This window comes from Eptatretus burgeri, chromosome 11 (assembly GCF_056783735.1).
Source record: "Eptatretus burgeri isolate ZD-2024b chromosome 11, Ebu_testis_v1, whole genome shotgun sequence".
Lineage (NCBI taxonomy): Eukaryota > Metazoa > Chordata > Myxini > Myxiniformes > Myxinidae > Eptatretus > Eptatretus burgeri.
In genome coordinates, this window is record NC_140971.1 from 71,109,815 (window position 1) to 71,132,255 (window position 22,441).

The window sequence follows — 22,441 nt, forward strand, 5'->3', positions numbered from 1 at the left end:
ATGATTTCTTAATGATAAAGTTGTTGTTTTCACTTTCCTCACTCATATTATCGAATGCCTGTTCATCATAGCTTTGAATTGCTGGGTACATTGCAATGCTTATAAACACCCGGAGACATCAGCATTCGTGGCTTGACATTTCGGGCATCTCCAGGAGGTGTATGTTTAATGTTGGCTAATCACGTACCAAACTAGCCGCTTCTTAACCGTTTCGTTGACATGCTTGCTTGAGTGCTGAAGCCACTTGGTGAGCACTCTCCAAGCTACATGGTTGTTCGTTTTGGTAAAGTGTCCGTGCTTTTAAATGAACATGGATTAAACAGACGTACATTTCCACCTGTTTTGGGCCCTGCGGTGCCATGCGGTTGGTGTCTCAAGAGGTGAAATTTTATCTTTTTTAAAGGTTATCGTTTTGTTTAACCTCTTGTGCGATCTCCTACTATAATCCACCCCTCATTTTGACATCGATATATCTACAGGTATATAAAAACAATAAGGTCCATCTGACCACGTGTTTGCCATGATCTGGTTGTGAAGACATAGAACATAGATCGACATTTTGTGTTCTGTACCTTGATATATTTTTTAAATTTAATTTTCCTAATTTCCCACTTGAATTCCTCTTTCAAAGAACTGTTTAAAGATGAATCTTTGTGTTCGTCGTTTTTATGTATTTTATGCATGTGTATATATAATATGGAATAGGCAAAGCCTAGAAGCGAACGTAGAATTCTTCTTACATTCGCTTCTGACTTTACCTACAACGTGTTCACAACTGTATACTTGCCAACTATACCGTGGTACGTGTAAGCGCCGCAGAGCTGATGGTTTTGACGCAATTTCCGGTTACTTCGGCCTGGATTCGGGATCAGCGATCAAATAATGTAAATCACGATTAAAAAATATTTTTTGATGATGCGGGAGATATATTAATTAAAATTAACTTTGGGAAAAAAATAATTGAATAAATAAATAAATAAACAATCACTTCTGGTCAAGAATAAAAGAAAATATAAGTTCCGGAAAGAGTTTCAAAATCACTCCCGGTAATGTTAAATACAAAATAAACATTTCCTGTCATGAAAAAAAAAAATCACTTTAGGAAGTATAAAATTAACTTTGGGAAAAAAATAATTGAATAAATAAATAAACACTTCCGGTCATGATCTCCCGGCATGCATCATTCCCCATGAAAAAAAACCGGAAACAAAGAAAAACTAGAAACAAAACAAAAAGGGAAGCAAAAGGGTCATAGCCAATGACACGGATTCACAATTTTGCAGGGTATTGTGTTGTTTTTGTTGTTTCCTATTCTCTCATGTGCACACGTTAAGTAATATTCACAAGATAGAAATAAAACCCAATTGTGTTTATACACCGCACAGCGTTTAAAAACAACCGGAAGCAAAAGGTGATAGCTAACGACACGGATTCCAAATAGCTCGGGGTATTGTGTTGTTGTTGTTGTTGTTGTTGTTTTTGTTTTTGTTTTGTTGTTGTTTTTTCCTATTCTCTCATGTGCACGCGTTAAGTATTAAGCTCACTTCGTTCGCTATAAACTGTGTTACGATAACGGAAGTGTGTGTGCGTGTGTGTTTGGTTGGTATCTCCATGTATGGGCTCCAGAAAGTGGAATGGAGCCCTCCCAGGTCGCAGTGTGTGTGTGTGTGTGTGTGTGTGTGTGTGTGTGTGTGTGTGTGTGTGTGTGTGTGTGTGTGTGTGTGTGTGTGTGTGTGTGTGTGTGTGTGTGTGTGTGTGTGTGTACATATGTGGGTTTCAGAATGTGGAATGGAGCCGTCCCAGGGTGGGCTCAAAGTATCCACATTCATTTTGATAAGGGGTCACGATTCACGGACCAAGCTATGAAATTTTCTGTTTTCAAAGTTTTGTGCCGGGGGCTCTCTTCAGGGTCGTTACTGAGCCCAGGACGGCTTCCAACTGTAGTTTGCTTGTCGTGATATTCCCAGGGATGGTTTTTAATATCTGTGAGGTTCTTCATCATTCCCATGAGTTCTTCGTCATCACTGGCACAACTTTGGCATTCTTCAGCTTCCAGGATATTTTCACTTCATGCTTGAGGTCGTGGTATTTAGTCAGTTTCTTGATTTTTGCATCGTCAGTCCAAAATCACCAGTATTAACACCTCAGTAAGCAATGCCTTCTTCTCTTTTTTTGCACCTAAGTATGATATCTGGTCGCAATGCTTTGTTTTCGATGTTCACGCCTGATGGGATAATAAGGTCGAACATGAGTGGTACTTCAATGTTTTCAGTGATTGCTTTTGGTTCATTTTCCTACAAATTTTCTGGAATTGGAATATCAAAGTTTTTGCAGATGTGCCAGCGGATTACTTTCTAAACTCTGTTGTGTCGTTGTGTGTACAGCTGTTCTGACACTTTTTTTTTCATGTTTGGTCATTAAGCGTCACACATCATTCTTTTTGCTAACCCCACCTGCACCCCTCACCTGTCGTTTTTTATTTTCCTCCTCTCCCCACCCTTTTTCTCACTTTCCCCTCCTCGCTCCCCCTCCTCATAAAATGCAGCTCTCTTCTCCAACACCTCTGTCACTCTCTTGCCATCTCTGCCTGTGTGTGTGTGTGTGTGTGTGTGTGTGTGTGTGTGTGTGTGTGTGTGTGTGTGTGTGTCTTTTTTGTTGTTGTTCCTCTCTCTCTCACATGCAATCCTCCCTCCTGCAGTGAGCAGCAATGTTTGGTGAGGTGTCGCTCTCCCCACCTCCCCACTAACTCCCCGTTCTACATCCTCTCTGCCTCCCCTTCCCCCTCTCACCCAACACCTGCATTCTCTCTCTCTCTCCCTCCCTCTTTCTCCCCCCTCCCCCCACTTTGTTGGCCCATCAGCGAAGTGTCGGGTTGTATTTGCTAGTACATCATAAATACATCAAGATCTAACCCTGTCCTTTGTGTTAATCCTCCCCCCACCCCCATTCCTCTCCACCCATCTCTCTCTCTCTCTCTCTCTCTCTCTCTCTCTCTCTCTCTCTCTCTCTCTCTCTCTCTCTCTCTCTCTCTCTCTCTCTCTCTCTCTCTCTCTCTCTCTCTCTCTCTCTCTCTCTCTCTCTCTCTCTCTCTCTCTCTCTCTCTCTCTCTCTCTCTCTCTCTCTCTCTCTCTCTCTCTCTCTCCAAATTATTTCCATCTTTGGCAAAATGGTAGTGCATTTTCTTAAAATCAAATTGTCGTGCAATAAGTAATTCTGTCATTGTTGCATAAACATGAGGCTCACCTGCCTGGCTTTTTCTTGTTGCGACCACCTTTTGTGTTGGTCCCGGATGGATCCCAGCATTGTTCTCGATGTGTGCCATTGCTGCTGCTGCAGCTTCTTCATTCCAGGCCTGACCATGCTGTCCCGCCCAGCTTGGACGCTCATCACAAATCCTCACTGCACCTGGCCTCCCAATGATTGTAGTTCCTGCCTGCTGTCAACAGAGCTCTGTTACAATACAGAGTTGAAATCCGAACCTGATAAATATACTGTATACAAAACCAACCTTATAAATTAATCTCTCAAGTTTTCTACTCTTCAGACAAACCATCTGTGCTGCCGAAGCTGTCTAATGACAAGGATTATAATATAATATAATACGAGTTACCTTACAAGGAACTTTAATGCAAGAGGAAGCTATTGGACCCATCAAAGCCTGCACTATAATTTCAACGTATGGATGTTTGTCGGTGCTCTATCCTTTTCAAATAATGAGCATCAAGCAAGGAAGCAGCACGTACCATTTTTAAGCTCATTGGCAAAACGCCAACCTTCCAAACTCAAAGCGAATGCTCGAAAGCCATGAATTTGGACTTTGTTGCAAGGTGCTGCCTACAAGTCATTTCCTCTTCATCGAAAGGCACTGTGGGATCTTTAACATCTACTGACTAATGCCAACAAATGGGATATCCAAATTACCACACATCAGATGGACAGTGCACTTATGATGTATCACTCTGCCTGTGAAGCTCCAATACGACAGTATATGGTCGGGTCGAGAATCATACCTAGATTAGACAGCTCCAAGGTAAGTGTGATACTTGTTTTTGGTATACAAAGTTGAGGCTCATGGAAGAGCGAAAACACAGAACGGATTAGAACACAACAGGACAAGTATGACAAAGTGGAAAGGGAGGGATGCACCAGCACTGGTAAAGGAACATAACACAGCGAGCCTTTGAGGACGAATGGGCATGATGAACAATGAGATCAAGGGGAGAGGGGTGGGGGAGGATAAATGGAGTGAAAAAGCTGGATACAAGCTCAAACACAGCTCAATATCTGCGATCACAAAGTGATTGCCAAGGGTAAGTCCCCCCCCCCCCCCCGACTGGAGGAGGCTTACCCTTGGTAATCGCGAGCGACTTACCCTTGGCCCATGATCCAATGATGGTCATCTTTTTGGACCACCATATGAACTTTAACTTCAACATTTGGGAATAAAGAAGAAATAAAGAAAATGTGTCCCCACCAACAATCTACCTATGGAAAACAGTGTGTATTTGTCTGTCCCCCTTCATAATGACAATTTTAAAAGGGGTTTAAAGGCCAATCTTTAAAAAGTCCATTTTTCAGGATAAAAACAACTCAAACATTTTTCATGAAAGAGTAATTACATCTCTTCTGTTAGAAATGTAGACGGTGACTTGCAACCGGGCCTCAAGGGTGGTGTACAGAAGCGTTTAAATAATAACAATAAATACAAGGCGCAGGGAGATGAAATTTGCTGCACACGATGTGCAACACACACAATAAAATGAGTGTTCATTTACGTCCGTAGCATGTCTCATGAATGAAGAAGATAGAAGCACACCTGACACTAGGCCGAGGCTTCAGACTATGGCACACTCACGAGGCTGAACCATCAAAATGAAATGTCCCAGAAGATAAAGAAAATAGGGTCACATTTGTATGTGTAGTGTTTGAAAAGAAGCTTCTTGCTACGAAACATCATATCTTCCAGTCTCCATGAATATTTCGGATAAAATAATTCCAACCTGTCATTTTTGATGGGTTTTTATACTAGTCTATCTATAAAACTCAACATCATGACAATCGGAGGAAAATTTTATGATGAAAAGGTGTTTTCTGTTAATTCGGTCACAATCCGAAACAGTTGGTCAAAGACACACAAAAAAAATCTCATGTGCACAACTTCAGTGCAGGTCCACTATTCTGATGCAAGAACATCTTGGAAGGTCAAGCAGTCTTTGAGATTCTGCTTTGGCAAAATTGAGCGATGACAAAAAAAAACTTTTTTTTTCAGACCATCATTTGACCTTGACCTTTAACCCATAGGGGTATGATGCAAGTTAAGCATAAATGTACCTTTTTTAGGCTATCTAATGAGGGCAATTTCGTTCCGATCGGAAAACTTTCATTGAATTATGGTTAAAATGTCTACAATTGGGTCATAACCTTAATAGGTCAAGGTCAAACAAAAATTAGGCCAACCCCGCATACTTTCTATTTTTATTATTGATGAAAAATTTCATTCCGAAAGTCCCAGCTGGTTCCGATTTATAGTGATACGGAACCAGCCCCCAACCAAATGACAGCATTTTCAACATGGTGTCATGATAATTCCAGTATGGCTTCATACCGGGCAGCTGTTGACACCTGTCCAACAATCCAGTCATGATGGCTTCACTGAGCATGGTGAGTAGGGGATCCACATCCTTGGCTTGCTGTATTCACCGTGTCCTCTAGTGGGTAAACTGGACATGCTCAACTTTCATATTGAGCTGGATGATTGGTGCTTATGTGGGTACGAGCAAGCGAGACAGTCCATTGGCCAAGAGCAGGTCTTTTCCAGCTTTGTTGGTGTGTGTCATAATGCGTGTCATATAATACCCCTGAGGCCTGAGATACATAATGAAATCGCATATATGATATACTGGAAATCCCATAGATGATATACTGTACGATGTTGATTTGTCCACTATTGTCCTTGTGATTTGTGTAAAGGTGCACCGATGTCTCCTAATGTCCTTGCCTTACATGCAATAAATATATTGTTGCGATTCTGTAAAACTGCATGCCTCCTAGGCAATGGCACACAACATACAACGATCCCAAGGCAGTTATTTCAATAGTATATGTCTTGGATCATCCCTTCCATATGTCTAGTGGGTAAAAAGGGGAAAGATGCGTTGCATGGGACTCTCGCAGTTAGGTCTTTTATAACTCTTATATCCTCACTTTAACCTTTGACATTTTCATTTTTGTTGCATGAACAAAGCAAGTAAGCACGCACACCATGCAATAAGAATGAGCACCGCTACGAGCATCTCCAGCATGCTCGCGCTGCGAGTGCATCCGGCCAACAGCGCAACGGTGCATCGTTTTGTTGGAATTTGCATGCCCATTCCCCGTTCACATGTGCGCACCATTTACCAACCGCCACCTCACCTCAGACTTCAGCCCGCTCACCAAACCTCACCATGTTCATTGTTCACCACAACCGCTTCCTACAATTGGGAAAAATACCCCCACAACAACCCACGCTAATTCTCGACTTTTATTCACCATCTCTCTACAAGCACAACGTGGCACTCGGCCCTCACCATGGACGCCACGTTGCAATCACCACTCATTACAGATGCTGCATCGCCACCATCTCTCACTACGGATGCCAAGACAAGAGTGCCTTGCTCTATGACCGCTGCAACTGTCCCATAGTCATCAAATTCGCACCGAAACATCAAGGGGCCCAGAGGAAATGCGGGTTTAGATGTGTCAATGCATAATGTGAGGCACGAACAAGCGTTGCGGCTTGTAAAGGGACCTACGGGTAGCGTGAGGATTTAGCTACAATTACATGTTGGAATGAGGGTCAGTGCACGTGCGGGGCCGGAGAACTCGTCCGAAAACCGTGGCCCCATGCAAAGTTCGGAGCTCCGATCCTTGCCAAGGTTGGTGAGTGACTGAGCTTGGTTCTCGTCCCTTCCCTTCGTCCAGGCCGATAAAAAGGGCAGAGCTGAGTCAGTTCACTCTCTTTTGGGTCAGTCGCTCTTTCAGTCAGCTTGCCTCTTTTTGGTCAGTCGCGCTTTCAGTCAGTTGCTCTTCGAGTCGCTCTTCCAGTCACTCTTCCAGCTTCCAGTCACTCTCTTTTGGGTCAGTCGCTCTTTCAGTCAGCCTGCTCGCAAGTCAGTCTGTTAGCCTGCTCACCTGCTCGAGTTCATCTGGTTTGCCCTGCTCACTGTCACTGCGGCTGCTTGCCTTCATGTTCAGGGATGTTGGTGTTGCTGCCGAAGGAGCGCAGAGCCAGACGGGATCGGCAAGCAGGCAGTTAGAGAGCTGGTCAGTGCGGAGCGAAAGGCGCCGCAAGTCCCAGTGACCAAGCAGTGGGGGGGGAGGGGGATCGCATACTACTGCTCCGAGGTGGGGCCGCTCCGTTCAAGTGATCCCCAATAGGTACGGACATTTTCACTTACATTTACACAGATAGAATAGGAACTTTCCTCTCACGAATATTTTTCTCTTATCTTTCTTTCTATCTCCATTGTCCACTATGGATGCATAAAAGAGCATGAACGTGGGTGAAGCCCGACTGTTCTTTTACGGGCAGAACCCAAAGGAGCGAACAAACTGACTCGCATTCACATTTTCCTCTCACATGACACTGCACCCCCATGTCGCACTACACCACACTTCCCACTCCCACATCTCAGACAAAATCAGTATTCCTCCCACCTTCCTCTCTCTAAGTGTTATGGGTTGCGATGGTCTGCTGACCACACCAGGTATCAAGAGGTCGTTTACCCTCACCTGCTTTCTTTCTCTCTGGCTATCTAATCTTTCTCGGGTTTATGTGTGTGTGTGTGTGTGTGTGTGTGTGTGTGTGTGTGTGTGTGTGTGTGTGTGTGTGTGTGTGTGTGTGTGTGTGTGTGTGTGTGTGTGTGTGTGTGTGTGTGTGTGTGTGTGTGTGTGTGTGTGTTTGATGGCACCTGTCCTAGCATAAATTAAGATTGTAGAAGATACATGGGATAACTGCTATGTGTTTTGTTTTGTAAGATTGCTTGTCTTTTGCCCATCCCACAAATTCCTTGCTTTCTCTGCTGTAAATACCAATAAATCCCATTCACTGTGCCATATCACTTTCCTCACTTTGGTTGTAAATAAATGCCCTGTGTAGAAATGTTCCCAGCTCATTTTTGTCTTTTTTCTTATTGGTCCAGCATGGCCCGCAACTTGGCTTAGTCAGGACATTATCTCCCAACGATCTGTTTTTCTAGCCGGTACGTCCTTGGCAGTTATGCTCGCTGCATCTGATCTGGTAAGGTGATCCGGTTTGAAAAAGAAGTGCCGAGGGTATGTCCCCCAGTAATTAAACATCACTTTTAGGTAAATGGTATCAGACGGTAAATGGTATCAGTCACGTGGTCGAGTTATTGGCATTTACAGTTGATTAGCACCCCGCCGTCCATCACGAAGTTATTTGTGTGCGGTGGCCTGCGATTCCGGTGAGTCCGGCGAGTAACCTGAGGCAGTACATCCCTTGTGGCTTCCCCGTGACGCTGGGACCACAACAATATGTACAAACTCCTTCTTGAGCTTGAGATGACTTTAAAAAAATCAATACCACAAATTTCACCTTGTCGAGTGGCTGGGTGGCCAGGATCCTCACTGTAGATTTCTTTTGGTGTAACGATTGCTTGGGATCGAGGATCACCGACACTGGACCATGCAGCCAATGTCTGCGGCAATGAAATAAACATGGCATACAAAACATAATCAAATCAGGCAGGTGCAATTGCTTTCAATCTGGCCGCTATATCAACACTGTCTACTTGAAGAAGGTTGGAAGCAGGATGAGATAATTCATTCCATAACACCTTTACTGCAGCTCAATCCCACTAAATTAATCAATCAGCAATTATAAAATCTTACATTTTCACTTTAATAACCCCCATTACATAAAGTTCAGAGGGACGTTAAGCTGTGTGACCTATCTCCGAGCATTCATTGGTGACCATTAAATATTTCACAAACTGCCTCTTAAAAAAGTAAGCCATTATATATGGTAAACTGGCCAAATTCCTGCCTCAATCAATGTACAAGGGCACTACAAACACTGCAGCTGCGCCTTCGTAATTATGCCACTGGAATACCATGTTAGCTCATAAATTCCAGTGAAATATGCATTTCTTAGAAGAAGAAGAACGAATGAATGATTAATATGCCAATTATGATTCACTAGCAGAGTACCCTCCTGACGGTGATCTTGTTCCAAGCATGCAACTGTAGCAAGCATGTAATGCTTCTGTTGAAAGCAAGCATTGCAATCCAAGCATGCAACCTACTGTTTAAATTCAAAACATCTTACTGTACAGCAAAATGTGGGGACAAGAATACTGTACTGTAAATGGGGCAGACTTGTAATACCCTCCCCAACCTGGAGGCAGTGCCATACGATACTCATTTACAAAGAGAATTTGTGTCCCCTCTCCCACCCCCTCCACCAAAAGACCACCTGCAAAGATAAAAACACCAGAGTATAGTTCAGACATCAGATTGATCAGTTTTGGTGGCACCCCACGAAGACCAAGGATCCTCCAGAGGGCATCCCAATTCAATTAATCGAACACTTTGCAGAGACCAACATAGGCTGCAAGCAGCCGCTGCCGAAACTGTCTGCATTCAGTGAGAACCCGAAGGGCAAGGATACGGTCAATCGTTGACCCCTTTGGTGTAAAGCCTGACTGCTCTGGGCGCTGGTGCTCAAGCAGATGGTGACAAACCCTCTCAATAATTATTTGAGCAAAGACCTTGCCCGGCGCTGAGAGCAGCGTCACCCCTCAGTAGTTGTTGCAGTCCTGGCGATCACCCTTACCTTTCCAGAGAGTGACAACAAGGCCCCTCTTCCGGTCAGTTGGGATGATGTCTGTGTTCCTGCCAGAGCACAAAAATGCATGCAATGACATGAGTACAGGATTTCCACCAGCCTTGAGAAGTTCAGCATGGATGCCACAGTTCCCAGGAGCTTTACTCATTTCAACCGGTTCACCACAGCCTGTGTTTCCACAAACAAAGGTGGATCACAGTTGATTGGAGGGTCCGCAATACGGATAGTAACACCCCTGACATCCAACTCAATAGCTGGTGGATCAGCATGGTACAGCCGCTCAAAGTAACCGGCCCAGTGGGCCTTCGCTTCGGACTCCTCTGTCAAGAGCCCACCACCCTCTGCTCTAACGACAGTACACCGAGGGATGGGCTTGGAGGAACACAATGGGTGAATTCCACTCTAAGCAAGACGAGAATCACTTGACCACAGGTGATGCTCTACCTCTACAGATTCCTTGCACATAAGCCTCCTTGTCCACCATCAGCGCACGTAGTTTTACGCCTCAACTCTCTGAACAGTTCAAATCTGCCATTAAGTCTGGCTCTGCGACTGGTCAATGGTATCCAGTGTCCCTTGAGAGACAAAATTCTTCTTGGCCCTACGGTGAGTTCCAAGACATTCACTGGCACCATCAAGGATGGTGGTCTTGAAGGCACTCCACACCTCTTCAGGATTCCCCGAAGCACCCAGACCCCTCAATTTCACACTCAATGAGTTTGCAAACTCCTCAGCTACCCTCTCATCACTGAGCTTGCCAAGATCCAGCCTAGGCTGGGATGGCTCCATTCTCCTGGATTTAAGTTGCAACTGCAGAGTTGCTACCACAAGCTTGTGGTTGCTATTGAGGAAGTGAGCACTCCAGTAGACCCTGTAGTTCTGGATCATCCTCCAGCGACCATCAATGAGCACATGGTCCATCTCCTTTGCCACACCACCAGCGTTGGAATACCAATTCCAGCCATGATGCTGTGGGTGCTGAAACTATGAACCGGCCACCCTAAGTCCATGACTTCTTGCAAAGTCAAGGAACTTAATGCTATACTGGCTCATAGTTCCAGATACATGGGGACCAACACACTCCTCATAACCATCCCTATCAGTTCCTGTCGATGCATTGAAATCCCCCAAGACTAGAAGAGTATCTCGCCCTGCGGCAGTGATCAACCACAGACTCGAGCGTGGCATAGAATGCGTCCTTTACGGTGAGATGATTCACCTCAGTCGGAGCATATACAGAGACCAAGGAAATAACACTCGTCGACCGGTGTTACCTCAATTATAATTGGAGTCAGCTTATTGGACACATCCACAGCAACTCCTTGAGCATGGTAACCATCAGTGACCAGACCAATAGTAGGTGTAACCACCCGCCATGATATCGCCACCATCCGGTCTCCAAACCTCAGAGAGTGCTGCAATACTGATGTTTGTCATCTGGATGTAATCAGCCCAGAACTGTAAGAGGAGTAGCATGACAAACAAACAAACACACAAACAAATACACAAACAGCAGTCCGTGACTTATTGCGACGATATTCAGTATGTGTTAAATAAAATTTGAATTTTGCTAGAAAAATATCTGGAGTACTTCAAATGCCCATTCTTGCACAATTGACATTATTTGCAGCTTGGTGAACACCAAATACTTGTTCCTACATGAGCATCGCTCTCGTATAGAAATAAATAAATAAATCAAAAGGCATACTCCTGAACACGTACAAGTCTTTTGGGGGTCCGGTAATGTCTTCATTATCCAGGTAGTTGTAACGCAGGATGTCCATGGGATGCTTATCCGAATCTCTCCATGGCGGCTGAATTGTCTGCACTTTTGCAGAACTACACCTTGTGCTTTTGTCCTTTATTTGGTGGCTGACTGCACGCTGCAGCCCCAGGCCATTACTCAATGGTGTCTGAACACAATAAGCCAATGTAAGTCAATAAGTAAAGCAATATATTCACTATGACATCATCATTTCAATAATTTAGTTGTCACTCACAAGCCATAGGTAACAATTACGCTCACCACATTTACTGGCCAGTTATGCGCAGAGTAATGTTCCAAAGGGATTTGTCAATTTTAATGACATAAATAAATAAATGTGTCGAATTAATGGTGTAATAAAGTTACCACTATTATTTTTTTTTGAGAAACCTGTTGGATAATTTGCTCTTCTTTCTAGTGGTACATCCTGAAGTATCAAGTGCTGAAAGCATTCTGAAAACATTTCAGTTATATCATGTGAGCAACTACATAGCATGGCATTTCTTGGAAAAACTCAAATCTGACATAGGGCACAGTCTTGGGCGAGGAAACACTGCACACAGCAATGTAATCGTCACATAAGGTGGTGTAAAACGTACAGTGGGACGTGTGCACTTCAGTTGTGTGACAGTGTGCACATAGTGTTGCTTCCAGACGCTGTGCTCAAAGGGCGATGGAGAGAATGGCAGCATCCAACCAAAGCGTACGCATTTGGGTAACCACAACTGGTCAAGTTCGGCAAGCTCTCTCCAATGCCAACTCACCTGCAAGGGGAAATAAAATCGGAACCAAAATTGACATTAATTCCCTATTATGTAAAAAAAAACAAAAACAAAGAAACCATTCTGAAAAAAATATATATATTTGATTCTAAATTCAAGTTTTGACAATTTATGCATGTTTGAGTCATACCACCTGAGGCCAACCCGATGCCAAGTCAAAGTCCGAAAATGTGAGGCCAACCAATAAAAAAAACTCCTGTGCATTTCTCATGAGATCTGATGAATGTGTGATAATATATTTGAGAAGACAAAAAAAAAGAATCCTATCAGATATCATTGGAGATACAAATTAAATGATATGGATTAAAAGTATGCAAGAGAGATTATTGTAAAATGTTATTGAATTGAGGCATTTTTATTGCCCTCACCAACTCTCCCAATATTCGTTGATTCACAACTTAACTCCCCAGGACAAGTTTTATGCTCACCCCATTCTTTTCACTACTTTTTGTCTTGCTTGAGGAATTGGCTTTGTTCTGCAACAGTTGCCATATTCTGTTTCTCCCTCCAGTCAATCTCCTGTGCAGCCAACCATCTCCAGAAATTTGTTCAGCATATATTTTCTGCTGTTTGGTTCTTCATATTATCATTGATAAGTGTTTTTAAAAGGATTTAAAAAAACAATTTTGAGGGTAAAAAAGCTCAAAAAACCTCCATGAAAGAGTAATTACATCTCTTCTTTTGGAAATGTAGACGGTGACTTGCAACTGGGCCTCACTGGCGGTGTACAGAAGCGTTTAAAAACAACAACAATGAATACAAGGCATAGGGAGATGAAATTTGCTGCACGTGATATGTAACGCGCGCAGAGCAAAACGAGTGTTCATTGACACATGTGTGATGTCTAATAAATAAATAAAGAAGATAAAAGCACACCTGAAGCTTGTAGCCCAGGAGCATTAGTATAGGGATGGAAAAAAATGCAGAAAGCTGATTTTTTTCAGGGATAGTTCTCTGATATCTCCTGAGTAAAAGTGCATAAAATCCCGAAAAATCCCGTTTGTGCTAAACGCGTGGGAACGCGAAATCCAAGATGGCCACCGTTTCGCTAATTCCGTCAGCCGGAAATCAGCTAACATCACATATGGTCATGTAATACATGATCTTAGGGGTTTTAAGGTATGAGGAATTCATTCCCGATGTTATGTTTCCATATAAACCATCATAATTGATATCATGGCCCTTTTTTAAATAAAGGTCATGACATGTGAGTGGTTGAACAAAATAAATTTTGTACAAATGCATTATACATGCATGGGATACATATGACACCAACCAATGTTAACTGGACAGATGAATATAATGGATGTCAATTATCATATTTATTGGATGTGACTAAACTGTTTTTGTTGATTTGTAGGTTTCCAGCATTACTGTGTTGACACCGATGGGCATATTTTATTACTTTAAAAATTGGTGGTATCAATTGAGCCTCCTTATTTTGGTTCAAACAATGTCTTTATCCTGCCCTCATATACTTCTCTTTATGCTTCAGATGAATAAAGCGTGATGGCAGCCCAGGATATATGTCGACTCTGTGACAAGGCCATCACCTCAGAAGCTAGCGTAATTACCACAAAAGGACTCGACAACATCCTAAAAAAATCAGTGCGGAACTCCAGGATGGGGTTGACAAAAATCTTCTGCAAGAGCATCCTCCGATCCCAGCCCATATATCTTGTAAAACTAATTACACTCGACCTTCTAACGTTACAAAACGCAAGAACATGGCTATGGGAGGAGATGATAATGATGGAAATAGAGAAAGTAACGTTATTTGCCGTTCCCACTTTTAATATCAAAACACACTGCATATATTGTGGAAAGTACATGGACACTGATCAGCATAATAAGCTAGCTATAAATCGACGTGAATATATCCACAAGGCTGAAACAACAGAACTCCTCTCATCCATCATAGCCAAAGCACTAGAACGAGATGATACTTGGGGTAAAGAAGTTCACATCAGAGTCCAGAACGTTGGGGATCTTGTAGCAGCTGAGGCTAAATATCAACATCACTGCCTGATGGAGTACTGCTCTCCCCTCTGGGCTGGTGCTCCTGCCTCCCACCTTTCTCGACTTCACGCTGTCGAAACCAGGGCTTTTAAGATCATTGGCATCTCCCGCAATGAAGCTGAGTCTTTGGGCCTCTCACTCAATCACCGCAGGTTGGTCGGTGGTCTTTCTGTCTTCTACCGACTCCTCTCCAGCCTTGCCCCCCCTGCTCTCTCTGCGATTTGTCCCAACCACATTTCCACAGGGCGCTCAAGGTCCGCCAACAACCCCCTTCTGGTAAAACTACCAAAATCACGAATCACTGCTCATCTTCACTCTTTCATTCCTCTTTTTTCCCGCCTTTGGAATAAACTTCCTCACTCTATTCTTTCCCATTCTTCCCTTCAGGCTTTCAAAACAGCTGTTCACCACCACCTCTTATCTTCCCCCATCCAAATCCTCGATCTTTTCTACCCCCGATAATCCACCCAAGCCCACTTCCTTCAATTCTCCTGCTTTCCTTCCTGAAAGTCCCTTTAATGTCCATCTTCCCCTCGCCATGTTCCCCGTCCCATCCCCATCCCTCTCCCTTCCACAGTTCACCTGTGTCTGTTCCCCAATGTTTTGTCCCTTCCACTCCCGCCCCTCTTGTCTCATGCCTCCTTGCTGTGAGTTGTGTGTTAGCTCTCATACGAGCCTCGACCAAGGTATACAAAAAAAAAAAAAAAAAAAAAAAAAAAAAAAAAAAAAAGTTCAATTCCACAAAACCCGCGCTTTTGAAAAGAAGCTGAAGGGACGCCCTCTCTGGTTCTGTGGATGATTTAAAACAGCGAGCTTTCGAAAAACTTTGTGAAGACATAGATTCTAGTGATATCCATCAGTACTCGATCATTGATCTCGAAAAACTCATGCAAAAGTTCTCTGCCAATAGAGAGTGTTACACAGCTAAATATCTGAAAACGAAACTCCAGGAACATTATGGTGATAGCCTCATAATAATCAGTGAACATGGAAAAGAGACCATTTACACGTTTTTAGATGAAGCAAGTAGAATACTTAGAGAGTTACAAAGCAACGGGATTAAGAGCTGAGAACATAGTAGACATGGCAGGAACTCTAATAGAGGATCAGATGCGGTCAATGCGATATGATACGTCTCATTATCCCAAGTTTTCAGATTTAAAGAGTAGTGATAATATGGTAGTAGTGATAATCTCCACTTTTATTAAGAGTATTGATAATCTCCACTTTTATTAAGGCTTTTATCACACCTGATAAAAGGCAATAAATGTGAACGTCGTGTACTTAGCTTATCACATGGTATAACAGCTGCTGCTCGCCAAAGATAGTTTGTATCGCCTATTCTGTTGGCGATAGCTGTGTACATCAACACTAATCTTGAGTCTCGTGAGCTTGTCGATATGCTAAGTAACATATCTTTTGCGGATGACTATCGAGAGGTGTTGCAACTTTATGATGCATTACTTCCGACAATAGAGAAGGAGTATGACTGGGAGGGATCGCTTCTTAACTTTGCTCTCGATAATGCTGACATTGATATCCGTACTTTGACTGGGCACAATACTTGGCATGCATTGGGCAGTATTGCATGCAAAACTCCAGCTGGCGACTATGTTGAGCCTGAGGTACCCCGCTCAACCAGAACCAGGAGCTCTATCAATGTTGGAAACTTTGGAGAAATAGCTCTTAAACGGTACAGAAAACCAGCAGTTCCTGGTCTGAAGCGGGTATTGATTGGACCACTATTACCCCGAAACCCTAATCCCCGTGGTCTAAAGGCAGCAATTAAGCTGGATGACATGTGGCTGGCAAGCTATTTTGTGACTAATGATATAGCTTATTGTCCATCATGGAGTGGCTTTAATCAAACCGTTTGCCAGGGAAAGTTTGAAGTTAGTAGAATTGACATCCTCCCGTTTGTTAATCATGAACCCACTCAGCCAGATACACTGTACTCTGCCCATTCCTTTGTACAAAACTGCTCAGTGAAGTACAAGCTGGGTGCAGTTCCAGTGACCTTTGACCAGCCCCTGTATATAAAGGTTGCTCATATAGTCACGTCATCTCCTGACCTCAGAAACATTTTCGTTAGGCTAGGTGGGTTCCATTTAGTCATGTCCTATTTAGGGTCTGTGGGTCATATGAGTGACAGTGGACTGAGAAACCAGTGGGAAACTGTTTATGCACATAACTCAGTAAATCATATGCTCACAGGCCATGCATATGCTCGAGCATTGCGTGCCCACATGCTATCAGCAGCTTCCCTTGTTGCTCACTTGCTTGAAACCCCAAACTGTTTGAGTGGAGTAAACCTGAAAAAGGTAAAATCCCTACACGACATGCTGCTCAAACACACGTGTCTCCCAGAAGTTCTTGCCGAAGAACATGCCGTCACACAGCTCTCGCAGATAATGGACGATCTCCAGCAGGAAGAAGCTTTGAGCAGCAAGACAGTGAAGTTATGGATTGAATACCTAAAAATGGTTAGAATCCTACTATTTTTCATCCATGCAGAGCGCAGTGGAGATTGGGAGCTGCATTTATATTGTATCACCAAAATGATACCCATTCTCCATGCTGGTGGGCATACTGCCTATCCAAAGTCATCCAGACTTTATCTGGATCAAATGAAGCAGTTGAAGATGAAAATGGGCAAGAAAGAATTTGCCAAGTACACATCAGAGGGATACTGGACCGTCCGGAGAAGTAACCGCTTCTGGTCTGGGAATTTCACAGACCAAACAATCGAACAAGTACTGATGAGGATGCTTAAGTCTCGAGGAGGTCTAGCCCATGGTCGTGGTGTCACATTGAGCACCGAATCAAAAATGGTGCACATAATTCCACAAACTGTTCCAATTTGTGAGTCTCTGGAGGTCTTCAGTGGTGTGCACTCCAACACAACCGATCAGCACAAGGACATACGCCCTACCTCAACAGCCCGTGATGGTCTTCACTTGACGAGGTTTAAAGATTACCTTGCCCAGCAGTCACCATTCATCTACAAGGGTGAATACAAGGACAGGTTAGTTTGCATTTCCATAGGCATTGTTGCTCCCGCAACAGCCAATGCAGATCGTGCGATTGCACTGGGGGAGTTGGCTGCTAATGAACTCACTGGCAAGAACTATGCAGATACCAAGCTCAAGAGGAACGATAAAGTGATATCCATCGGTGCTGCCACCAATAGTGCTGAAGTCCGTGGGTGCCATGTGGAGATTGATCCCATTTCCCTCTTCCTTCGTGTCACGTGTGTCATACGTAAACGTGAAGAAATGAAAGTTCACCTCACATATGAGTTCACCAAGCACCCGCCATCCCTTTTTGAGAGTGCTGTGATGCGCAAGACTGCCAAAAGTGTACTCGCAGATGCCCTGAAATCCTATGTTAACCCTATGTGTGCCGGAGAGTTTCAAAATGCTCTCCGTGTTGTTGATGGAGGACATCTGTTACATAGTGTACTGTGGCCCAAGGACTGTACATATAATGATGTTATCAATGAATATGTTTCATATGTAGTCAACAACCATGGAAATGAAGCTATTGTGTGTTTTGATGGCTATGGTGAACGCTCTATGTCCACTAAGTTTGCCGAGCAATGCCTTCGCATAACTGGCAAAAATGTATCTCCGGATATTGTGTTTGAACTTGAAATGTCGGTGGCTTGTAGCCAGCCTTCTTTTCTTGGCAACCTCAACAACAAAGCTAGATTTATCTCTGCTCTGATGGCTTCTTTAACCCGTAATGGTATAACATGCCGCCAAAGCCAAGCAGATGCAGATTTCCCCATTTGTAACTCAGCTATCGAGCTTGCCGAGGGATGTGATCGTCCAGTTATTCTGGTGGGAAAAGATACAGACTTATTGGTTATGCTGATCGACAGATCTTGTCCAAACTTGTACATGAAATATGCAAATAATGCCATTTATAGCACAGACTGTATCAGAGAGGCTTTGCATGTGAATGTTAGGGACTATCTGCTTGTCTCCCATGCTATCACAGGGTGCGATACTGTTTCTGCAATGTACAAAGTGGGTAAAAAGACAGCCTTAAATGTGTTACAGAATAAGGACTGCAAATTCCTTGATATTTTCAAGGCAAATGATGCTACTCATGAACAAATTGCCAGGGCTGGGGAGATGTTTGTCTTAAAGTTGTATAATGCGAATGAGACGTGTGTGTCCCTTGACAACTGCCGATTTTTATCAAACCTGCAAATGATGAAAAAGACTCGACAGAAGAAATCCTCATCTTCTGCATCATTTCAAATTGAGAGCTTACCTCCCAATTCTGCAGCGATGAGATATCATGCTTTTCGGGCCTACTATGCTGTGCAGGAATGGTTGGGCAACTCCTTACAGGCAATTGACTGGGGTTGGGAATGCAATGATGACATGCTCATCCCAATCTACACAGACAGACCACCTGCATCTGATTCTGTATTACGCATGGTGTCATGTGGGTGTAAAACCGGTTGCGGGAAAGTGTTCATGCCGCAAAGCTGGTCTAGACTGTTCAGCCATGTGCTCGACATGCATTGGGCAGAACTGCACTAATGCATGTCCACTTGATGGTAACAACAGTGACAATGAATAAAGTTAAATGGAATCATTTGATACGATAAGAAAGCACTATCAATTGCATTTTTAACTTTTTCAAATTCTCTGGCAAAGTTATCATCAATGACCATATGCTTGTATGTGCATCCTTCCATTTTCCTTTTAAAATAGTATAACTGTGTTTGAATAACATTATAATGGGAGAAGTCATGATAATTCCAACACTATTTTCATTTCACATGTGACCTCATCAAATTCTCATTTGGAAATGTCATTTCACATAAGATTTTCATGAGTTCTCATGTAATTCTCATGCTTGTGAGTTACCATGAGAACAGTTGGTGTGGGTTCTAATGGAAATATAGTATAATGTGTAATTATATTACAGTACTATTGGTGTCGTGGACTAATCTATGTTGAAGATGACTGACGGATCATTGCCGATGCCTTTTTTGTAATAAATTTACCAAAATTTCAATTTAGAGGGTTATAATGACTTTAAAATTAAAAAGGACATCACTAATGAATTCCTCATACCTTAAAACCCATAAAATCATGTATTGCATGACCATATGTGATAGCTGATTTCCGGTTGACGGAATTAGCGAAACGGCGGCCATCTTGGATTTCGCGTTCCCACGCGTTTAGCACAAACGGGATTTTTCAGGATTTTATGCACTTTTACTCAGGAGATGTCAGAGAACCATCCCTGAAAAAAAATCAGCTTTCTGCATTTTTTTTCCATGTTTCTAGGTGTTCTTCACTTAATGCTCCTGGGCTATAGGCTGAGGCTTCAGGCTTGGCATGCTCACGAGGCTGTACCCTCGAAATGAAAGGTCCCAGAAGATAAAGAAAATAGGATAACATTTGCACATGTCGTGTTTTAAAATAACGCTTTTTCTTGCTACAAAACATCATATCTTCCAGTCTCTGACTATTTCAAATAAAATAATTCCAACCCATCATTTTTGACGGGCTTTGTATATAATAGTGATCAATAATTAATTAAAAGAGTCAGTGAGAGACACCATAACTATTAGGAGCATGAAACTCTGAAAATGTTTTACTCATGTTGAGAAAGAGCAGAGATCAATAAAGATAAAAGAAAGTGAAAGGGAGTACATATACATAAGTGAAAGTCAGATTGGCTTGAGAATACTTGTATAGCAAGAAAAGTGCCATGATGCATACACAGGAGATTGAAATGATTAATTAAATTATCAATGTTTTTATTTTATTTTTTTATTTTAAGAAACCGACAAAGTATGAGTGACTAATGCACCAACAATGAAGCAAAAAGGAATAGACAGATAAGAGGCACAAACAAACAGGGAAAGGACAGTTAAACAGGTAGGACAACAAGAAAGTACCGAGATAAGTACAATGATGATGAGATGAGAGGAACACAAATAGGTAGGACAGCAGAGAGAAAAACTGCGAGTGAACAAAGATGCAAAATTACAACTCGATGCAGTAAGAATTTCATCTTTAATGAACTCTAAAGTCTAAACCATAATTTTCAGGCATTAGACTCTTCAGTTCTTTCATCTGAAGCTAAGAAGATATCATGAAGCTAAGAGCAAAAACAGACCTGAGCAGCACGACAGAGGCTGCGGGGATCAAGGAAGGACATGATGTAGAGGGAGAGAAGCCGAGGTATGCAGCAGGTAAAGTCCAAGCAACGCTCGGGTAGACGTGAGCGTAGCACAGCCTCACAGCGCCTTGATGTTCTTTCACTGCTTCTTGAGAGCAGCTCAAGCAGGATGTCCTGCTGCTGTGTCTCCGTCCAAAAGTCAAACTTGGAAAAGAGGGGGTGGAACAGTTTAATATTCCTGCATGCCAGTTTGTGATCTCATCGACAATGTGGTGATGGCAATAATTGTGGTTGTTAAAAGGTTAAAGAGGTGATGGTTACGAAGATGATAATGTTGGTGATATCCTCATAGTTGTGATCATTTGCTGTTGGTGAAGTGATCATTATTGTAATGCTGTAATCACTGATGCACACCCTTCACTCACCCATTTTATCAGAAGCTCCTTGCGTTCCAAAAAAACCTTCACACATGTAAAATATAAGATATAATCACAATGCATCCTGAATGGTTACCCTTGTTTATGATTCCTTCTGAAGGATCAAGCATGACATTTTAATCATATGGAACCAAAATGCTATTGCTGACCCTCAACTGTAATTTGTTTCATTATTCTTAAAATTTGTGATGCTGCATATAAGTAATTTCAATAAGTCTGAGCTTTTCAACATCATCATGCGGTTGCAACACCTACATTGCCCACTGTGTGATGCTGAGGACTCTGTCCATGTGAGCGATGCTGGTTCATTGGTGTCCATGTACGTGAGTTTGTCTGCAGCCCCACGCCATTCACCGGTTTAGTACCAGCCATGATCTTCCACTGCCCGGCACTTTTCACTTCACCCTTTGACCTCACTTTGACTTTTGACCTTAATACATCACTGCCAGGACCTGAGTCAACAAAGGGTTTGTGTTGTTGAGAACAAATCTCACTCAAGAAGTTGATTCTTGAAAAATGCAAAAACAACACCCCACAAACAGATTACAAGTTAAAATTCACCTTTTATAATTCGATCCATCTCTAGCTTGTAAAGTTTATCTTTTTCATAAAAAGGTACTGTATTTTGAAAACTTTTCTCACATTTTTACAACTAGCGGAAAAGGCCATCAAAATGACGGGTACACAAAACTCAACACAACACAAAAGATTATAATGATTTGCAATAAGGGAATAGAAAACGGGAATGGATCAAAACGCTCGGTGGGATTTCTTTGATGTGCTTCAGGCATTAATGTGAAATGCACAAACATACAGTGTATAAGCGCAGCCTCAATTGCTTCTGAAATACAGTAGTTAAAAAAAAAAAACACAACAAAACATAACAACTTAGGTCATGTGATGAAGCCAAAACATTGCTATTGCTTATGTGCTTATATAATAATACATCATGTTTATCTCGATTGGATCGATTCCAATTCCACTGGGCCATGAAGGAATTATACTATATAGGCCAGAAGGCTTGAAGCCTGGGGCCTACACAAAATGTGTGCTTCAGAATGCCTGTGATGCTGATGGGCTGCAACCTTTCAACATTTGATGCTGTTCATGGTCACGTCTGGTCGTCACACTGAAGAGAAAAGTTGTAGGGAAGTCATGGTGATTGTGAATGAATATAACAATTCTGTTTGAAGTCATTTTACCTCACATACTGTGCAGCCTATCATTTAATTATATTGAGTTTGAAAAATAAAATTCGTTTTTCCTAAAATTTTCCTCCAGAGGGGGGGAGGGTGGTTCCTGTGAAAAGCTGATTCATCATCGGTTCACTCGAGGACAAGAAATCGGGACATGATTCTATTGTGAAAGCATCACTGAAAGTAAGGAAAGATGGTAACACAGAATAAGGAAATCTTGAGTGTCACTACTATCAAGA

General features: G+C 42.6%; 1 protein-coding gene across 12 annotated transcripts in view; it reads right to left on the minus strand.

The window, feature by feature from the left end:
- LOC147017337 (F-box only protein 16-like) overlaps positions 1-22,441 on the minus strand; it is a 35,612-nt gene that overhangs the window by 1,402 nt on the left and 11,769 nt on the right. For 2 of the 12 annotated variants that reach the window (XM_085846907.1, XM_085846911.1), the window contains exons 2-8: positions 21,262-21,458; positions 20,995-21,030; positions 20,567-20,773; positions 12,215-12,379; positions 11,573-11,763; positions 8,600-8,702; positions 3,244-3,436 (exon numbers count right to left, since the gene is read on the minus strand). In XM_085846907.1, the coding sequence (XP_085703033.1) occupies positions 3,244-3,436; positions 8,600-8,702; positions 11,573-11,763; positions 12,215-12,379; positions 20,567-20,773; positions 20,995-21,030; positions 21,262-21,458 (1,092 nt within the window). Of the gene's footprint in view, positions 1-3,243; positions 3,451-8,599; positions 8,703-9,838; positions 9,898-11,572; positions 11,764-12,214; positions 12,380-20,566; positions 20,774-20,994; positions 21,031-21,261; positions 21,459-22,441 lie in introns of those variants that run through there. The other 10 variants (XM_085846908.1, XM_085846913.1, XR_015049448.1 and 7 more) reach the window with 9 other exon arrangements.